The following is a 20,742-nucleotide window of genomic DNA, read 5'->3' as shown; positions in this document are numbered from 1 at the left end:
TGCATGCGTACCACGGGTGCACGCGCACTCGCTACTTCCGGCTACTTCCGGCCGATGGGGAAACGGGGCGGCAGGGAGGAATGCTGCCGCCCCAAGGGGCTTAAAGGTAACTGAGCGCCGGCGGGGGAAATGCGGTGGGAGGGATGAGTACACCCTCCCTTGCCCTTAAAGAACTACTTCCGCCAGTGTTGAAATGCCGGGGGAAAACAACCCAGCACTGAAATGTTTTGGAGGCCTTTATAATGGCCTCCAAAACGTTTTGGGCACATGCCTAATTGTGTGAAGAAATTCACTTCTGTTTCAGACTAGGTTTTTGCAAGCAACCTACATACATATATGCAATTAAGGAACTCCCTGCACAACATATTCACATAGCTCCTCTTCCCCTAGCTCTGCAGAAAACCAACTCTGCGGAAAACCAACTCTGCGGAAAACCAATTGCAAAAAGTCCTTTTCAAGAAGCATTGTGACTGGTATCCACTATAAATTGTCCTTGCTCTTTTTCTTTTCATTGAAAATTGTCTTACTGGCTCAAATATGAAGACTAAATTTAAAATATGTACCATTCTACCAATCTTACCGATTAGTTTAATTATTTCAAGAACTCAGGATAAAAATAATCCCTACCTCCAAGTGAGGCATTTTTGTCTCTTAACCCATCTGTGTTCCAGTTAGTTGGCAACACAGGAGTATTTGGGACAGATACAAGCACTGTTCAGACGTGGGGTGGGGCAGGAGGGATGCTGTACCGTGTCTCACAGCGCTCCCGGCACTGATCCACAAGGAAGCATAACCCTCCCTGCTCTTTTCACAGTTATAGTGTGTCTGAAGAAGCAAATGCTTTAAGTGTGATGGTGGCTCTTTCCATGATCAGAAGGCTGAGGCACCACAACTGTGAAGAGTGCAGGAAGGGCAATGCTGGGATGGGATTTCTGAGTGTGCTCTAAGATAGGACTGTACGTGTCAGTAAATTCAGATTTCCATAATTTGAAATGCCTGCCCCCACTACCAGAAGGCATTAGAATGTGGGGCAGGTAACCGGGGTAGTGCGGTTGTGGCCCTTTAACTGCCCATCCAGGACTGGTGTGGCAGGTGGTGATTCTCAGGAGCTGTGTGGGGGGGAAGAGGGAGTGACACAGGACAGCCTGCGAAGCCCGCATGGCTGCTAGGAAGATATGTAGGCATCTAGGGATGGTCCAAATACCATCCCTAGATGTCCACGTATCCTACAAGCAGCCATATGGGCTTCCTAGTCTGTCCTGTCACTCCCTGCCCACCCACCCCAGCTCCTGAGAACCACTGCACCTGCCACGCCAGTGCTGGGTGGGCTGCCACAACTACTGCACTACCAGGGACACTTGCCCCACATTCTGATGCCTCCTTGTGGTGGGGACAGGGATTTCTGACATGAGAAATTTAAGTTTATTGATGTGTACAGTCCTACTCTAGGACACTGTACATGAGTACAGCATCCCCTTTTTCATGTCCATACAGCTGATACACACTCTACACGTGAGAGTATATTTGGTCCAAGTTCAATTGGCCAATCCCCTTCTCCTCAAATATACAAATCCTGCTGGGATTTTTACTGCACTGCTATTCCATAGCCAGGTTAATTAATTTCCTTTTGAGTAAGAGTTCATTTGGGTTATCTTTCAGGTGACTGAAGTGCTCTCTCAATGTAATTTTCAGTGTTCATTAACCAATAAGACTAAGCACAAAATGAACCCCCACAAACCCACACGTACTATGTACATGTGTAGGTTGCAATTGTCTGTATCTACTCAAATAATTGTATATTGATCGATCTTGATAATCTCTGATTAATTTGACTACAGTATATAACATTCCTTCCATTTCACCTTATTGTAAATGTTTTGTCATTCTTCTTTTCAATAGCTCCCTGAAGTGAAGTGTGTGGACATCCCAGCAACCTCAAGTGGGGAGGAGAGGCCAAGAAGGACAGGTTCTTTACTAACAATAGAGAAAGCATACACCCTTTCAGAAAAATAGTGGGGACCCTGCTTTCCACAAACCTCAAAAAATAGCAGGACAAACGGCTGTACAAACTCATTACCCTCAAAATGCCAGGAGAATTTCTGGAAGCAAAGAGCACTGGCCGGCCGGCTGGCTGGAACTAGGCTTCAGTCAACCAGGAACAGAAGTGGAAGTGCTTGCTTCCTTTCAACCTGTAGCCCAAAGGCTCAGAAGTAGGGAATTGGATGGTGATGCATGCTTCCCCACCTCCTAGATCCCTTTGGAGACAAGGGAGCAGAGGCGTAGCTACCATTCAACAAAGGGGGACAAATGTCCCTGGGCCCCTAAGGGGGGGCTCTGCTGGTTAAATGATGCTTTTCCTTTGCTCTCCCTTCTTGCACCTCTCTGAACAAGGAGAGAGGGCAGATCCCCCTCTTAACCTTTTGGCTCAGGGCCCACTCCACCTTTGCTATGGCCCTGCAAGGGAGTCTGCTCCTTCTTCCTTGAAAGGAAATTTCATGGATTTGGGCTGTAAGTAGATGTCCCCTCTGAGACTGATCTCCAGTCGCCACAGATTCTTTGGCAGTAAGGGACCCTGGCCTTCCTTTATCAAAAGGAAGGATCCAGCTGTTTAGTAGGGGCTTAGATGGCATGCTTCCTCAAGGGCCACAATTCCCATCACTCTCTCCTTCTGCTATGAATTCCTACGAACTGGCTCACAATTCATCCTTAACTAACAAGAAAACAGTTCAAGAGACAAGGAGAATTTAACTGAACTAGATCACTACAGTACAACTGAAGTTTACAGGCAAGCTCTCTTAATTTTTTCCTACCACTGATCTTGCCCAAAGGCACTAAAGTATGAGTAAAGCCAATGGTGGCTGCCTGCTGAAGAATGTTCAACAAGTTTCTACTGGAATAAGAGGAATGCAGCATTGGTCTTCTAACTTAGCACTCTAGTAGACCCTCGCTTGATTGAACGTTCTCCCTTCGGCAGTACTTGATGGTAAATTCAAATGATTTCCTTATGATCAACGCTGTTGCCCCTGCGGCTCAGGGGATATAGAGTCTATCACCCATGTTATTCTTTACTGCCACTTTTATAAGAACGCTCGCACCAAATTTATTGCTCCTATTTTAGCCATTTATTCCTGGTCACACAGACCAATTTTATTTGGAAATTATCCTGATCAATTTTAAACCTGTAATTTCAGATAATGTGGAAAAGTTCTGTTTCATGGCGTTGAAGCTCCGTAAAGACTGTATTAGTAATTTGAATGGTTTGTGATTTTGTAAACTTTAAAATTTCTTGAGTTTTCTTATTAATGCTATTAATTGTTATTAATTTGTTAATCTGGTCTGTGACCACAATAAACTAAACTTACACTCAATTGGGCACTAAGATGTAATAAATAGTGTTTAGCACAATCCTTGACAAATTCTTTGAATCTAGGAGCCAGACAATGGACACTTTACAAAATTAGCAGACTTAGTGATTGATGTAGAGCGGCAAGTTAAATGGGCTTCTCTTTATTCCCTTTACAAGTAGCATACTTAGAAACAGGGCTGTCTGGGAAAAGTAACGATTTTATTAAATAACTCTGCCTTTGAATATCGTAGTCTAGGTGCTAAAGCTCCCAGCTTTGGAACCTGGGATTTGTCAAGCCCTAGTTTAGAAAACACACAGATAAAGCACCTGAAGTAGAAGACTCCACAAGTTGCCCAGAAAACAGATGTGATTGTTTGCTGGCCTGTTACAGTCTTGTTTGCTCCCTACTGTTACCAAAACTTACTAAGGAGGAACAGTCTGAGGAAGAGGCCAAATTATTGCAATGGCTCATGGTAAACAAATTGTAACCATAATCATTACCTTTTGAAAAAGAGGGAAAGATCTCTTGGTTTTTTTCCTGGAAGAATAGAAGACCTACCTACCTTTTGAAGAGGAGTTAGATCTGGGTCACTCTGGATTAGGTTTCAGCAGTGACACCTTCCATATGGCAGGGCACTAGTTCTGTTTCTGAGGGCTGAAAGACCCTTCTGTGTGCAGGCACTGTACTGTCCCCACCGGCAACAGTCTGTCCCACAGAAGGTACATGGGATTTGAACAAGGTTGACTCCTATGCTGTATACATCCCTTTCCAGGTAAACCTTATTGAGTGGTATCTCACTGGTACCACCAAGTTCAATGAACATTACAGCACAGTAGTTATGTAACTTATCAACTGCAAGACCAAGGTGATTTTCAACATGATATGAACAACTTTCATACTTGGTTACAGGCTGAAAAGCCAATCTATATTCAAGATTACCCTGACAATTTTCATTATGCAAGGGGTAAAACATGTAATCAGGCATACCAAGAATGCTATGCTCTTAACAGAGCAAAAAGGACAAGTCTATAGATGTATTTATTTTTTAACAGCAGTTGGAATAGGAAATACATATATTCCACACTTTTGAGTTCAGTTATTAGACTGCTTCTTGCAGCTAGGATAATTTCAGGCAAGTTCAGAACTACCCTAAATCAAACAAACTTGTCTCATTTGAACTCCTACTCCCATAAAAGTAAAATTTAAAAAGGTAAAAAGGTAAAGTATGCTGTCAAGTCGATTTCAACTCCTGGTGCCCACAGAGCAGTGTGGTTTTCTTTGGTAGAATAAAGGAGGGGTTTACCATTGCCTCCTCCCTCACAGTATGAGATTATGCCTTTCAGCATCTTCCTATATCACTGCTCCCCTATATAGTATCAGCGGGGGTTCGAAACTGCAACCTTCTGCTTGTTAGTCAAGCATTTCCCCACTACACCACTTAAGGTGGTCCAACTCCTATACCTGTATTTAAATTTGAAATAAGATACTCAAAGTGGCTTTTTAATGCTGAAATTATATTAATTATTGATGTTGAATGTTTAAGATGTAGGTATGGTACATGAAGAAGCTTACCCACATTCAGAACAGCACTCCAGGACCCAGGAATGCTTTTGAAATAGTAAAAAAAAAAGTATAGGCATCTAGGAGTTTTTGAAATGGGACCTAACTTAAGGGTGTGAACCAAGTTAATTGCTATTAACCGAGTCAATAGCAGAACTTATTAACTGCCACCAATGAAAGTTGTCATCTTAGGAAAGAGGTTGTAGGTAAGGCTTTGTCTCCTTTGCTCTTCAATATTTGTAGAGATATTGGCCAATTTAATTAGAGCAGAGCAGATCATACATCAGGAAGCAGACACATAATATTGGAGTAGATACAGGATTATTTTTATAAAGGACAATATATGTTCAATAATAAAAATGAACATTCCACAAATGGACAGTAGCAGCTTTGTGTGTGTAAGTAATATTACTTGATGATTGGTGTGATGAACTCCATGTCTGGCCTTGAGACTGACTTGTGCTTCACTCACTGCTCTGGTCTGCTCTGCAATCAGCATTGCAAAGTGTATACAGTCTAAATCTGGCTGAAGTTGTTCCAGTTGAGCTTATAGCTAATGCTTGCTGCTAAGGGTGCTGCTGTGGTAGCTGCTGCAATATTAGGAAGTAAGGAGCCATAATTGTGTGTGAGAGACAGCAACTTGTGCCAATGATGTTACTGCAGCACAGCCACTGTGGCTGGCAGTGGATTCCGGAACAATGATTCTTTTTTGGCCAGTTTTGGACTACATTTTAAATGTGTGTTCTGTGTTGGGAGGGACAGATTCCCTTTTACTGTGTGCTTCTGCAGTGTTTTCCTTTTTCAAGGAAGGGTTCCAAATGTATTGCAAATTGAAGTGCAAAACATTTTGAGAGTACAGCTTGTTCTGGCCATAAGGAACAATGGGGAAACTATAGGAGTTTGGGGAAAAGGTTAGACATTTGTTAAAAAGTCACCCGCTTGCCCATTCCTTTTGTGGGCTGGGTGGTAGGTAGATAGTAGATAGTAAGCAAAAGATGAAGCAGATAGTAAGCAAAAGATGAAGATGCACATTGCAGAAATTCAACAGTCTAAATTTTGTAAATCCTAAAGAGAACTTAATGGGGAGAGGTTGCAGATATTTTATTAGCCTCTGAAAGATGCAAGGCAGTTTCAATATACACACACAACTACTTAAAGCAAGCAAAAAAAAAAAATCCTTCCTGTGTTGGAGATCTCCAGCACTAACTTGAAATTCACTGTTCTAAGGCAGTGATCAGGAAAATTAGAGAAGTAAGGTGGACTATTTTCTCAAAGCAGCAGATAGATTTTTGATTTTGTACTAGGCTAAAAGTCAACTGAAGCCAATTTGTGTGTTGCCCTAGTGTTGGAGGCAATTTCACTGCTCAAAAGCAGATCTGGTGGTAAAATATCATCATTTTCAGTTCAAAAGTCTCTTTCCTGGACAGCCAATTGTTGCATTTTCCCAACCATAAACCTGTAGATGGTTATGCTGGTATATTGGAAGAAAAATCCATAGTCCAAAATCGGGGAAACAAGCCTGTTCTAGTATATATACCTAAGGCTTACCTAGTAAACTGCAACATATTCAATAATCTCTATTTTTTCTCCTTCCTACAAGAGTTTTGACTGGGATTTTATATTATGCATTCAGCTGTAAAGTGAATTCCTATCAGACTTCAAGTTACAAATAATATCATTCACACGTATGTTAAAATACTCTGCGTTTGGAAACTGGCATGATACAAGTTGAGGCCAAAATTTGTATGACTGTTCTCAACCACTGGCTCAAATTAACCCTTTGCCCTTAGGGCCTGGCCCCATTAACTCTTGGAAGCAGGCAGTCTATGACAAGGTGGCGCTATTGGGCTTCTCCTCATGTCTCCTCCTTGCTATGGACTGTGACAAGACAAAAAAGGCCATCAAACAGAGGATCCTGGATACAGAACACTAGCTGACCTAAGTAGGGTGCCTGGCTTCCTGGCCTTGGACAGCTCCAGGTACACCCCCCCCCCCCCCCCACGTATTTGACATAGCTGGAAATACCAAGCCACAGAAGGACGTTTACCCTTGCCCGATGTCATGCCCTTCCAGCCGCTGTTTTGGAAGGCAAATACAGGAAGATCCCATTTACTGAAAGGCTTTGCCCCTGTACCTCTGGGGAGGTGGAAACCACTGAACACGTACTCCTTTCTTGCCCCTTTTATAAAGATAGCCGAGATAAACTCATATTCCCCCTACTACTCAGCTACCCTGGTTGCCCCATCCAAGTCTACACTAAGATGCTGCTCTCGGATGGAAAGCGGACTTTCATGTGCAATGTTGCTAGGTTCTGCATGGCAGCATGAAAGACCCATCAGACAATGACTGCCAGTCCATAATCTGTGTATCTGATTTTAACTACTGACTATTTTACTGGATCGCCCTATTTTAGTTAGTCATTTTATTCCCCCTTTTACCCTATAGAACATCTAATAGTATCTCTCTCTATATTTTTTACCTTTGTAGATATGTTTTATTCATTGATAGTTACGTATATGTACACTAGAGTTGTATTTTATATATTCCACTAGAGCTGTACTTTATAAATTCATAATCTTATAAATTAATTTTGGATAGTAGATTTTAACTACCGACTACTATACCAGTTTGCCCTTATTTTATTTAGCTGCCTTACTATTTTAGTTAGCTGTTTTAGTCTATATTTTAGCTACTTTGCTTGTATTCTATAGTATATTTTAAATATCTTGTATTTCTTACATTCATGTCTAGATATTTATTTTTTAAAATTTTAGACCATGGCCTTTACTGGTTTATCATCTGCTGCAGTTTGTCTTTGTGGTTCCTATTTGTTTTCAATATTTATTGCTAGCTGCCTTAAAGCTTTGGCAAAAAGACAGGATATACATTACATATATGACAGAGTATTTGAAGCCATATTAAACAGAACACTCAATTCAAACAAATATTTCATCTGATGCCAAGAGTACAAGTATAGATGAATGAAGATGTATTACTACTCCAGTAAACCAAAGGCAGCTGATATACCAGACCCTGCAAATATCAACAGAATTGAAAGAGTCAGCAATGGGAAAATATTTCAACTGTGTAGGTGCCTACAGTGCTCAGAGTTGAATATTTCGAATTCTTAGGTGCCAAGATCTGGTTTTTAAGTATAAACACTTCCTAGTCCTGAAAAAAACCATCCCAAAAGTGCCTCTGTTCCAAGTAGCTGAGCTTTAGCTTTGCATGTGGCAGACAAGCTAAGGACAATGGGGAGGGGGACAGTATAATTTAACAGCCAGATCATTTGAAAGAACTTACAAGTTGGAAGGAAACAGGGTGCAGGGCTACTAAAAAGTAAAGTGTGCCACTGAGTCGATTTCGACTCCTGGTGCGTACAGAGCCCTATGGTTTTCTTTGGTAGAATGCAGGAGGGATTTACAACTGCCTCCTTCCACGCAGTATGAGATAATGCCTTTTAGCATCTTCCTATATCGCTACTGCCTGATATAGTACCAGTGGGGATTAAAACCGGCAACCTTCTGCTTGTTAGTCAAGCTGTGCCACTTCAGGTGGCAGGACTACTAACCATTGACAATTCCAACCCAAGTTCAAGCCTTACACAGCCATGTCATCTTTATTAATGTCCCATCTATGGGTGATCTCAAATAAGCACTTTTCTTTCTACAGCCAATTCTTTTGTATAGATTGCTCTTCTTGCAGTGGTAATCTTTCCACATATTATGGGATTCTGCCTCTCTGGTGTAGGCTTGAGCCCGAAACATTTTGGAGGCCACTGTAGAGGCCTCTGAAACATTTCGGCAGCCGAGACTGTTTCACCGGTGTGGGGAGGTATTACCTTAAGGGTGGGGAGGGTGCACTCATCCCTCCTGCCGCATTTCCCCACTTGAGCTCCATTATTTTAAGACCCCACGGGGTGGCAGCGTTCCTCCCTACCACCCCCTTGTCCTCATCGACCGGAAGTGGCCAGAAGTACTGGGTGCACATGCGCCCGTCGCATGCACGCATGCACACGGCAGACGGGCACATGAGCACCCGGTACTTCCAGCCAATGAGGGCAACAGGGTGGCAGGGAGGAATGCTGCCGCCTCAAGTGGCTTTAAAACAATGGAGCGCTGGTGAAGAAAATGCAGCAGGAGGGATGAGTGCATGCTCCCGCACCCCTAAGGGAATACCCCCGCTGCTGCCGAAACGTGGCTTAGCCGTTTTGGGCCCAAGCCTACTCAGATGTGTGTAATAATTTCAAATGTGATGTTTGTCCAAAGCAAATGAGTTTTCACATGCTCAGACGTTCTTCCTGAAAACTTATACAATTTGCTTAGATGAATTCTATACTTACCTTTCCCAAGAAAAAGGAAAGTTTAAAAGTACATTTTAAAAGCTGTTCTCTATTCCACTGTTTAGATTTGCAACATGGACATGGCAGCAGAGTTAATCTGTTCAATATCCCACAAATAGGATACAAACTGCAATCCCAAGTTTGGAGGCAAGCAAGTGTACAGCAAACTATAGTTTGATTACCTTTGGTCACATTTTTGTGGTCGCATCCCATTTATGGAACCGCCTCCCCAGTGAGGCTTGCCTAACACCATCACTTTGTTCTTTTAGACTCCAGGTGGAGGCATTTCTGTTCATTCAGGCATTTAAAATTGATTTTTAAAATTGATTTTTAAATTTTTTTTAAATTGTTGTGTATTGTGTTTTGTTTTGTGATTTGATATGTTTTTATTGGATGTTTTAATGTTGTGTTGTGAGCCACCCAGAGAACAATTAGTTATGGGGGGTGGGGGGTAACAAATAACGTGTATTATCAAACCAGAAAGTGATTTATTGAAGTGTGCGATGGAGAGCACACAAGACCAGGGCTTGTATCTGTAGGACCAAATCAAAGTCACAGATGTTTCCAAAGAAAGCTTTCAGAATAACTAGCATTTTAAGGAGTCAAATTAAGTCAAATCATTACTCATTTTACAAACCATGCTGATAACCTTGGGGTTATTCTCTCAAATTACAAAATAATCCTCTAGAAACCAGAAGGAAATGCTTTATCTACACAACTATATGAGGTTCTGTCTTAGCTCAGGTTCTCCAAACAAGTGTTCAACATGTGTTATTTTTAATGAAAGTCAAATAAAGTTGGAAATATTTATCTTTTACCTAAATAAGAAAGTTGACTGCAATATACAGCTACAGTATAATATATTCTATGGGTTTTTTTTAAGTCTTTGCAGGCATCCCCAAACTGCGGCCCTCCAGATGTTGCTGAACTACAACTCCCAGCATCCCTAGACACAATTTTTTGTGGCTGGGTATGCTGGAAGTTGTAGTTCAGCAACATCTGGAGGGCTGCAGTTTGGGGATGCCTGGTTTAAGGGAAGAGTTAAGGACCTTAAAACTCACACATGGTAACAGAGAAGGCCTATGTCTCAGTGACATAAACTAATGGCAACTGCAGATAGACCTCTCCGGATGCTCTCAATGGGTGGCAGGGCTCATAATTTATTTATTTATCTGATTTGTATACTGCTCCTCCAAAAAATGGCTCAGGGCAGTTGATGAAGACGACATCCATTTAAATACCTGGGCCTAAGCTGTTTATTTATTTTAACATTTTTTTATATCCCGCTCTTCCTCCAAAGAGCCCAAAGCAGTGTACTACATACTTAAGTTTCTCTTCACAACAACCCTATGAAGCAGCTTAGGCTGAGAGAGAAGTGACTGTCCCAGAGTCACCAGCACCTTATATTTTGCTGGGAAATATATTGGTAGTCAGTGTAGTGTGGCCTCTTCGAGATGACCCCAAGAGCTTCCTCCATTGACAATAAAAAGTTTTATTTGTACAAGAAAAAAAAAAAGGGGCGATTTCCACTCATCTCTCCTTACCTCTGCAGCTCCCCAAAATGCTTTGGGAACCCTCAGGGGCAGATTTTCTGGAGACATAGGAGGCTGCAGAGAGCAGGGGCAATCTACGAAGATTGTCCCTTCTCTCTTGTGCAGAGTTTCTGCTTCAGAAGAAGCCCACAGAAGTGAAGACAACCCATTCTACTGCCCTACATCTTATGCTTGCTTACAACTGAGCCTTGATTCACCCACATTTTTTCTTGGTTCTTCAGCCCAATTCTCTTCTGCTGGTTTTGCAGAGAGAGGGGGAAACAGAAGCTCAGGACACCATCCATCTAGCTGAGTACTGACCCCTTGCTTTTGTACTCTTTCATATGGGTTGGAGGAAACAACGTTCATTCACAGGAACATGCTGTAATGTATTTTGGAGGAACAGATAACAAGGTTGATAGATAAGTATGAGGAGAGGGAGAGGGATACAAGACTGAGCGATAGGCACTGGGAAGTGAACATATCATGATGAGTCAATATACAAGCCAGCAAAACAACAGAGGAGAAAAGGCAGTCCCACATGTATGATCGAGCTATAGCTCAGTGGTAGAACATCTACTCTACATGCAGAAGGTACTAGGTTCAATCCCTGGCATCTCCAGACAGGACTGAGAAAGACTCCTGCCAGTCAGTGTAGACCAGGGGTTCTCAACCTTGGGTCCCCAGAGGTTGATAGAACAACTCCCATAATCTCCAACAAAAGGCCATTGGGGCTGAGGATCACTCTTCCCTCTAACAGGGATCTCCAGATGTTGTTCACTACAACTCCCAGAATTTCCAGCTGCAGTGGCCTTTGGCTGGGGATTTTGGGAGTTGTAGTCAACAACAGCTGGGAATCACTGTTAGAAAGGAACACTGCTGGGGATTATGGGAGTTGAAGTCAAATAATATATGGGGACCCAAGGTTGAGATCCCTGGTGTAGACAACCCTGAACAAGATGGACCAATGATCTGACTCAGTGTAAGTTTATGAATATTCTTCAAGAGCAGCCCAACATAGAGCATGTTGCAATTCAGCCGTGACTGAATAGTGCATTTTAAGGTTCACCTACAGATTGCCTCTTGACAATCTTTACACCACAAGGAATGCCACCTTTATCAATTATCTTCACAATTTTCTCAATGGCCCAAAACAGTATTAGGCATTCAGTACAGTCCACTGTTATCCCCTATACTGTCCTGAGAGGGAGAAGTAAAGCAGAGAGAGTATCTCATATTATAAAATGAGCTATCAGCAAATGCAAATCAAATATATCTGTGGTAGAGATTTAAATGCACACACAAAACAGATCACTCAAGTTATGTGTGCTAGAGACCACATACTACAACTAAAGTCATAAGACTGATTAAATAGTAAAGTAAAACAATTAACCACATAGAAACGTTTACACCTTTAACAGATGGTAAATAGAGGCAGAGGTGGCTTGATAAATGTGAGTTCTTTCTCTGCAACTTGCACACAAAATGATTTCCTACTTCCTGTTAGACTGCCTTACAAATCAGGATAAGATTCCAACCTGACCTCCATGAACTTCACCAATGAAAGAGGTTCAGGATGTTAATTTAGATAGGTTTTTTATGTTTTGAAGGATATAATTACTCTTAGTAAATCATGCAGCAGAATTTTCCTGGCATACATGAATTATTAGTAAAGGTAAAGTGTGCTGTCGAATCCATGTCTACTTCTGGCGACCACAGAGCCCTGTGGTTTTCTTTGGTAGAATACAGAAGGGGCTTACCATTGCCATCTCCTGTGCAGTATGAGATGATGCCTTTCAGCATCTTCCACTCTAATTATTAGGAAATTGTATGAAATAAGTCAACTGAAATTTGAAAAGAAGGTAAAATATCTGGGTATTTGATTATCTGATAAAAACTCAATGCTATTTCAAAATACCTATGGGGTTGTTTGGGATCAGGTAAAAGTCGATTTACAAAGATGGAACAGAATAAAATTGTTGCTGCTGGGTAGAATTTCTGTTATTAAAATGAATGTACTACCAAATATGTTATTTCTATTCCAAATGATACCTGTAATAAATACTTTGACCAGTTATAAATGTTGGCAGAAAGACATTTCTAATTTTATTTGGCAAGGGAGAAGACCCAGAATTTTAAAAACTTAACTGACGTTAAAGAAAGAGGAGGTCTTGCCCTTCCAAATTTAAGATTGTATTTTGATGCAGCATGTTTGGTATTGATGAAAGAATGGATAGTATTAAGAAACCCGAGAATTTTGGATTTGGAGGGCTTCAACAGAAGATTTGGTTGGCATGTGTATTTATTTTATAAGACCAAAGTACATAGGGACTTTCTTAACCATTACATTAGAAGTAGTTTGATAATAGTTTGGGAAAGAAATAAGAAATACTTAGAAAACAAGGTACCTCTGTGGTTATCTCCACTAGAAGCTGTTATGTGTAAAAGAAGTGAATATGAAAACCTGATGGCCAACATATAATGAAGTGTTGAATAAGTGTGATAATAAATGGGAACTGAAAAAGGAGGAATTGCTAAAAGACAGAGTGACTAACTGGTTTCAATATTATCAGTTAAATGAGGTTTTCAAAAAAGATTTGAAAATAGGCTTTGAAGAGCAGAGATCAAAATTTGAAATAGAGTTATATGAAAGTGATGTAAAACTAATTACCAAAATGTACAATCTGTTATTATGTGAAGAAACAAGAGATGAAGTGGTAAAATCAACAATGGTAAAGTGGGCACAAGATGTAGGTCACAATATCAACTTAGAGGCCTGGGAGAAGCTATGGAAGAAAGATCTTAAATTTACAGCGTGTTACAATTTAAAAGAAAATTTTATTAAAATGATGTACAGGTAGTACTTAACAACCTAAGAAACTAGCTTTCATGTATAAAAATGTATCTAATAAGTGTTGGAGATGTAAAGATAGTGAGGGATCTTTTTACCACATGTGGTGGTCCTGCAGAGAGGTAAAGTGGTTTTGGGATATGATTTATGATGAATTTAAAAAGATTTTTAAATGTGTATTTCATAAGAGACCTGAATCCTTTCTTTTGGGCATAATTAATGAAGAAATCTCAAAAGAAAATCAAAATTTATTTCTATATCTTACTACAGCGGCTAGAATGGTTCTTGCTCAGAAATGGAGATCTGCGGAAATTCCAGCAAGAGAAGAATGGTTGATGAAGGCATATGAATATGCAGAAACGGCAAAACTTACTGTATTAGTAAGAGATAGTCATATAGAAAACTTTGTAGAAGATTGGAAACCCTTTTTGCGGAGAAAAGCAATGTGAATTTGGATTTATTAACGGGGGTTGAAATGTAAAAATAACAGTTGGGGAGTTTGTTATAGTAATGAAACTAATAGATTACTATGGTGATGAAAACAAGGACTAAGACATAATAACTAGATATATAAATACAAAGAAAATATATATATGAGAGCAAATATGGATGTTTTAGTATAACTAAGTTGAAAGATGAACTGGAAGTCACATTGGTATGCAGAAAACTAATAAAAATAAAAGTGGCGGTGGGGGGGAGAAAAGGAAACTTTGCAGATAGTACATGTTTAGCTCTCCCTCTCAAGGATATAACACCTTGACCCATTACACCTGGCAGAACTCTAGCACAAATGGGCTAGAAAGTTATACTGTAGGAAATCCAAACACACCTCTGATATGAGAGGGATAAGTAGGAGGAAGAGGTACAGTGGCAGTCAGCAACACATCTAAGCTGCATAATGAAAGCTGTATTTACTAAAATTACTCTCTGAACTAATCTAATATGCATCTTGTACAATGTGAAATATCATAGCAACTTTTTTTTTCATTGGCACATCTAGCTCACTATTTTGTTAAATCACAACACAAGACATATAGGCAGTTTTGATTTCTTCTGTTAATAAAAGTTCCAAGAATAAAATGACAAGGCACACTATACTTCTAACCAGGAGCATAGCAAGGTTGGAGTGGGCCCAGAGACAAGATTTTAAAATGCCCCCCCCCTCACTGAAGCTCAGCTCATGAAGTAAAGAAATCTTAAATTATTTTTGAAAAGGTTTTGTAAATTGTGGACGATGCAAGTCATTGAATGGTATGGTACTAGAGAAAGACATGCTGTTCTGGTAGCTCCAGGTCTTAACACTCACATCAGTTTCGGAGGATGAATACAACCGAAGGAAGCCTGGGCGGGTGCACAGATGGGGGAGTCAGTCATGTGACTTGCCTCTGGGCCCCCACCCCAAGGCAGGCGACCCCTAGACAACTGTCTCCCCTTGCCCTATTATAGTTACGCCCCTGCTTCTAACAGCCAAAAGAAAATAAAGATAAATGTTAGATCTTGGACAACTTGGAGAACGAAATGAAGAAGCATATCCAGTGAATGAATCCTGACAAAAATGGCAAGTGTACAGTCTAATTCTAAATGTTACTCTGTGTACTAATAGAAATAGACATACAAATAAATATGTCTTTATTTCTATTTTAGTTTAGTTCACTCTTAAACAAACCAAACAAGATAGCAGTTAACTTAATAGGTTTATTCAATGCCCCTCCAGACAAGGAATTAAAAAAACAAGAACAAGACACGGAGGGGGGAGGGGTGGTCAATGAAAAGGGCACTGAAAGTGCAATTAGAGTGGAATAGACATATATTTACCAGAATGGATAAGAGGAGGAAAGGACCCACTTTAAAGCGGCCTTGAAGAAAACTATAAGATATTAGCAGCACCACAGACAAGATCAGGGAAGAAAAATGTATTGCTAAGGGGGCTATTTCATACCAACTGACCAAGTTTAAAAATTCTGTAGTAACTCTAGGGGCAAAAGATGGTAGCAAATAAGATAACTGTACTAGATTTGAGGAAGAGCCAAATGACATTTAAAGAACACTATTTGAAAAGTTAAAGTTTAGAAAAATAGACAAAGAACTGTGGCAAAGAACAGTTAAACAGTTCTAAAAAAATGCAACAGCCTACTTTATTAGATATGGAGGTTGTTTGCTTTTACCTTTCTGAATCAAGCATGTGAGAATGGGCAAGTCAACAATGAATGCTAAAAGAAAGAACTGAGCAAAAACTGTACTCAGTGTGCCTGCCCTGCTCATGGTTATGACATTTTCCCTCATCACAGACATATAATGTGAACAGGTCATGATTTCCATAGCTAAAATATTGAATACCACCACCAATCTCTTTAATATGGTTTGGACAATGACTTGCTAAGCTTCAGTTTCTGCTTGTGACAAGCATTACCACAAGTAGGCAGCCCCCATGGTCACACAAATGTCTCTCCAGCAGCAGCACAGTTGTATGATATACACCTGCCCTTCGACATCACAAGCTCGAATACCTTAGCAAAATCATATGAGTGTGCAGCAAAGGAAACTGGAATGGAAAGGAGTTTTAACATAAAACAGCTTCCTTCCCTTTTTTCTTGCCTGTCTAATTTGACACTGCTTGTATTAATATTAAACAGTAATTAATAAAATTAATAATAATAAAAACAGAACATGTTTCAAGAGTGTTTTTTAGGATTATTAAATATTTACAGAGCCAAAACTATTTTAAAAGTTCCAAAACACCCAAAATGTGTTTTAAATCCAGTATAATGAAAAGATGAAATAATATGTCAGGATTCTTAAAACAGCAGCATCAAATTCTGGAATTTTCTCATTAACTATTGAGAAGGCAAACACCATTTTTCGCGTAACTGTGAAGGTGATCTAGAACAGTAATCTTCACTGTTTTATGGAAGGTGCTGCAACTGCCAAGAGGTCTCATTCTATGGAGGAAAGGGAGGCAGTGGTCCTGGCTGCAGTGAAAGGAAGGAGTCAGAGAAAGTGCACAGGGGCAGAAGGAAGAGAAGAGAAGCAAGAGAGCACACAAGTGTGGTGGTGGCCTCAGCAAGTAGCACCACCAGTAGGATGGAGAAGAAAGAAAGAGTACAGAGCAGGAGGAGCAAGAGAGAGTGTGGGCCAGTGCAGTGGCAGCAGGGGGGGGGAGCATGTGCAAAGTAGGAGAAGGGGAGCGGGAGCAAGAGAGAGAACATGAGAGAATGGTGCTTTGGCAGAAGCACTGACCTCAGGGGAGAGAGAGAGTACACACGAGAAAGAAAGAAAATGCATGGCAGGAGGACAAGTGAGAAAGAGAGTGTGGGCCAGTGCAGTGGCAGCATCAACTGTGGAGGCAGGAGAAGGGGAGTAAAAGAGAGAGTACATGTGTGGTGGAAGCAGGTGGCAGGTGAGAGAGTGAGAAAGAAACTATGGGGCAACAGGAAGGCATGCTGGGGCAACAGGAAGAGTAGGGGAGTGAGAGAGAGCTTGGGCAGCACGGCAGCAGAGAGAAGAGCTTCCCCGGGCAGGAGGAGGAAGAGAGCACAACAGAGAGAGAGAACCCACATGATGGCGAAGGGGCTAGAGGCGACTGGGTGTGTGTGTGGGGGGGGGGGAGAGCCAGGGGCCTAAAATATTAATCTTCTAGCAATATTTATTAGATTATACATGCCATATCAAATTTCCCTGGCAGCAAAAGAGATGAAATTCTGGGAACAGAACACACTCACAGTAGGAAAGAACTGGAGAAGTGTTATAACATTTAAAACTGCTTTTTAAGTAAAAAGTTATCAAAGTGATTACTTTGATGGCAAAAGGAATGAGAGGATGGTTCAGAACCCGAATCTTTATTATTACAGTCACTGACCACATGACAGAAGAATAGACAAACATAATGAATGGTTCCCTGCCCCTAAAAGGTTCACAATCTAAAATAAAAGGATCTAGAATAAGATGAACTACTGGAGTATAAAATGTGTTATCTATTAAAAGATTATAGAAAGCTTTTTGATAAATGTTTCTTTTGAAATAAGTGTTATAAATTCTTGCTATGAACTTTCAGTTTAGATTAGTATACAGTTGGGATTAATATGTAATTGAGATTCCCAGTCTTAAGAAATACCAGGACTACACCTGAGTTGCCAAATAAAGTGGGTATCTTTCTTCTACAATAACTTGCTTCAGCTGTTCTTCAGCCTCTCTCCCAATGTTTGCATACATAGTCACAACTGCTAGTATGTTGGCTTTAGAGCTTGATACGGTTTTACAAACAAGTTTATATGATATAAATCTTGTCCTGTACTGCCCTTGATTCCCATAGGCAACCTGAAATTTCCTCCCAAGTTTTACAGCCACTCACTCATTCATCCAGACTGCAGGGAAGGAAGCGAGGGCGGGACTCATTGTGAATGGACGGAAGTTTTTACAGAGAAAGAGAAGGAGAAATAAACGCAAGTCTGAAGCTAGCCGCGCTGCAGATGGAAAGAGATACCCCCCCCCCCCCCGCTCTTTCCCGTTCCTGTGCTCTCCATATCCCGATACATGAAACGGGAAACAGGAGTTTTCAGGGTGGAGGGAGAGCGAAAAAGGAGGGAGGAAGTGCACCCGGAATCAGGTGTCTCCACTTCTTCAGCTAACCAAGCGTACCAGTTCTCCCCAAGCCCTCTAGATTCCAGCTGGAGACTTGTGACATAACGACTGGAAAAGAGAAACCTACATTTGGAGGCGAGAAACGGCAGAGACGCATAAGGTGTTCTGTCCCGCCAGTCCCCATCTTTTGCTTCGCGCCACCCGCACTCTTAAGCGGCCATGCACATCATCCTGGGAGGAAGCCTCAATGAAGAATGCGGGTCTTCCTCCTTGCAATGAGACATGCCGGGCATCGCTCTATTTTAAGCAGCAACCCCGAGCGCTTACTTAGCAGCAAACTCTGTTGGAAGCAATGGGGCTGGCTTCCGAGTAGACGCAGGATCGGCCGCCTGTGAGATGGAGGAGTTGCTCAAAACAGATTCGGAGGACCAGAAGGCTGCCCCGGAGGGGTGTCTCTGACGCCCCTTCCCCATCTCTTCCCTGCCCCCAAGTCCGCCCAAGGGAAGGATGGGGGCGGAGAGGGAGGAAGAACTCGGAGCAGCTCTGCCAGCGCCTCTCCTGCCACCGCTCCCTCCCTCCCACCTGGGATGCCATGGCGGGATGGGGGATGTGCGGGCGGACAGGCGGGATGGGTGCGAAGAGGCATCCCCGTCAGGTGCGCGCCACCCCCCCACGGCCGCTTCCTCTGCATCTCCCTCCCTCCCTTCCCGGTCACTCACCACAAGAACCGAGCCCCGCACCACCTCAGAGACGCTTTGCCGCAACTCGGCTGCCGTGCCCGGCTTGCTCAGCGCCCGCGTGAACTTCCGAGTCTCCGGGGGGAGCAGCGCCGATTGGAAGGGCACCGTCGCCATCCTTCAGTTCTTCTCGTCTAATCCGAACCGCCCTTGGCGGCCCTCGAGAGAGAGAGAGAGACCGGGCGAGACCTGGCTTGGTTCGGCTCGGCCGCCTTTCAGGGCGCTGCCTGGCGGCGACTCAGGCACCCCATCCCCCACACAGCCACCGGCCGGTCAGTCACTCCAGTGTCGCAGCTGGTCTCGGCGCCGGCTCGGCTCTCGCGGCTGCCACTCCTGTCAGGTGGCCCCTCCCTTCAGCAACACACTGCTCGCGCTCCCAGGGTCCGGCCCCAAACACTGGCACGCGGGGGAGGGGAGGGGAAAGCGAAGAGATGTATCCTGCATGCTGGTTGGTCGAGAGGAAAGGGGCGTGGCTCAGGCCTTCTTCCTCGCTGTATGTGTAAGGTAGACAGAAGGGTCTGCCGCCGCCGCCTCCCAACCTGTTTCCCTTACGCAGAACCTGATTGGGTATTGCGTTACCTGAGCGGCTACTCCTCTCCACCCCCCCCACCACACTGCTCCCCATTCCCTTATTGGCTCTTCCTAGAGCGGCGTAAGGGGAGTGGCCCGTGGCGGAAATTCCATCCCATTCCTAGCCTCCCAGGCTGGGTAAGATTGGGGTTGTGCTCCAGTTCTGTATTCCACCAGCGCAGCATAATCATTCGGCGAAACGGGTGGTAGCAATGGTGCAGGAGTGTCCTTGGCTGCGATTACAAACAGTGCCTCTTGGTCCCTTTTCCTGCAGCTCATAGCAGAGATCGGCAAAGCCCCGGAAGGTGGAGTCTTAGTTTTAAAGCATCCTATTTACAACTTCAGCCAATGAAAAAAACACTGTACTCTTCCGAAGTGTGAAATATTCTTTTACAATCCGTTCTGGCATCTTTATAACAAGCTTTTCTGTGCAGTGTAGCACTGATTCATAATGGAGTGAGCAACCGCTGGGCTGGAGAGCTGTAGCATCTGCACTGGTTTTTCCTAAAACGCTCCAGGAACAAGGCCAGGTGCTGGTCTTATAATCCATATTATGGATATAATATGGCCCATCTACAGGTGAAACTCGGAAAATTAGAATATCGTGCAAAAGTCCATTAATTTCAGTAATGCAAATTAAAAGGTGAAACTGATATATGAGACAGACGCATTACATGCAAAGCGAGATAAGTCAAGCCGTAATTTGTTATAATTGTCATGATCATGGTGTACAGCTCATGAAAACCCCAAATCCACAATCCCAGAAAATTAGAATATTACATGGAACCAAGAAGACAAGGATTGAAGAATAGAACAATATCGGACCTCTGAAAAGTATACAGTGTACTGTGCTTGATTGGCCAGCAAACCCGCCTGACCTGACCCCATAGAGAATCTATGGGGCATTGCCAAGAGAAGGATGAGAGACATGAGACCAAACAATGCAGAATTGCTGAAGGCCGCTAATGAAGCATCCTGGTCTTCCACAATACCTCATCAGTGCCACAGGCTGATGGCATCCATGCCACGCCGCATTGAGGCAGTAATTGCTGCAAAAGGGGCCCAAACCAAGTACTGAATACATATGCATGCTTATACTTTTCAGAGGTCCGATGTTGTTCTATTCTTCAATCCTTGTCTTCTTGGTTCCATGTAATATTCTAATTTTCTGAGATTGTGGATTTGGGGTTTTCAGGAGCTGTACGCCATGATCATCACAATTATA

At 42.4% G+C, this 20,742-nt stretch overlaps 1 protein-coding gene across 5 annotated transcripts in view; it reads right to left on the bottom strand.

Moving 5' to 3' along the window:
- The window catches only part of DOCK9 (dedicator of cytokinesis 9), a 234,727-nt gene extending 215,377 nt beyond the window's left edge, over nt 1-19,350 (bottom strand). For all 5 annotated transcript variants that reach the window (XM_053304835.1, XM_053304841.1, XM_053304844.1 and 2 more), the window contains exon 1: nt 18,930-19,350. In XM_053304835.1, the coding sequence (XP_053160810.1) occupies nt 18,930-19,064 (135 nt within the window). In that variant the 5' untranslated portion in view covers nt 19,065-19,350. The remainder of the gene's footprint in view (nt 1-18,929) is intronic.
- Nucleotides 19,351-20,742: the final 1,392 nt, after the last annotated feature.

Source organism: Hemicordylus capensis, chromosome 3 (assembly GCF_027244095.1).
Source record: "Hemicordylus capensis ecotype Gifberg chromosome 3, rHemCap1.1.pri, whole genome shotgun sequence".
Lineage (NCBI taxonomy): Eukaryota > Metazoa > Chordata > Lepidosauria > Squamata > Cordylidae > Hemicordylus > Hemicordylus capensis.
Note: the sequence above shows the minus strand (reverse complement) of the source record. Positions and strands in the feature narration are given on the sequence as shown.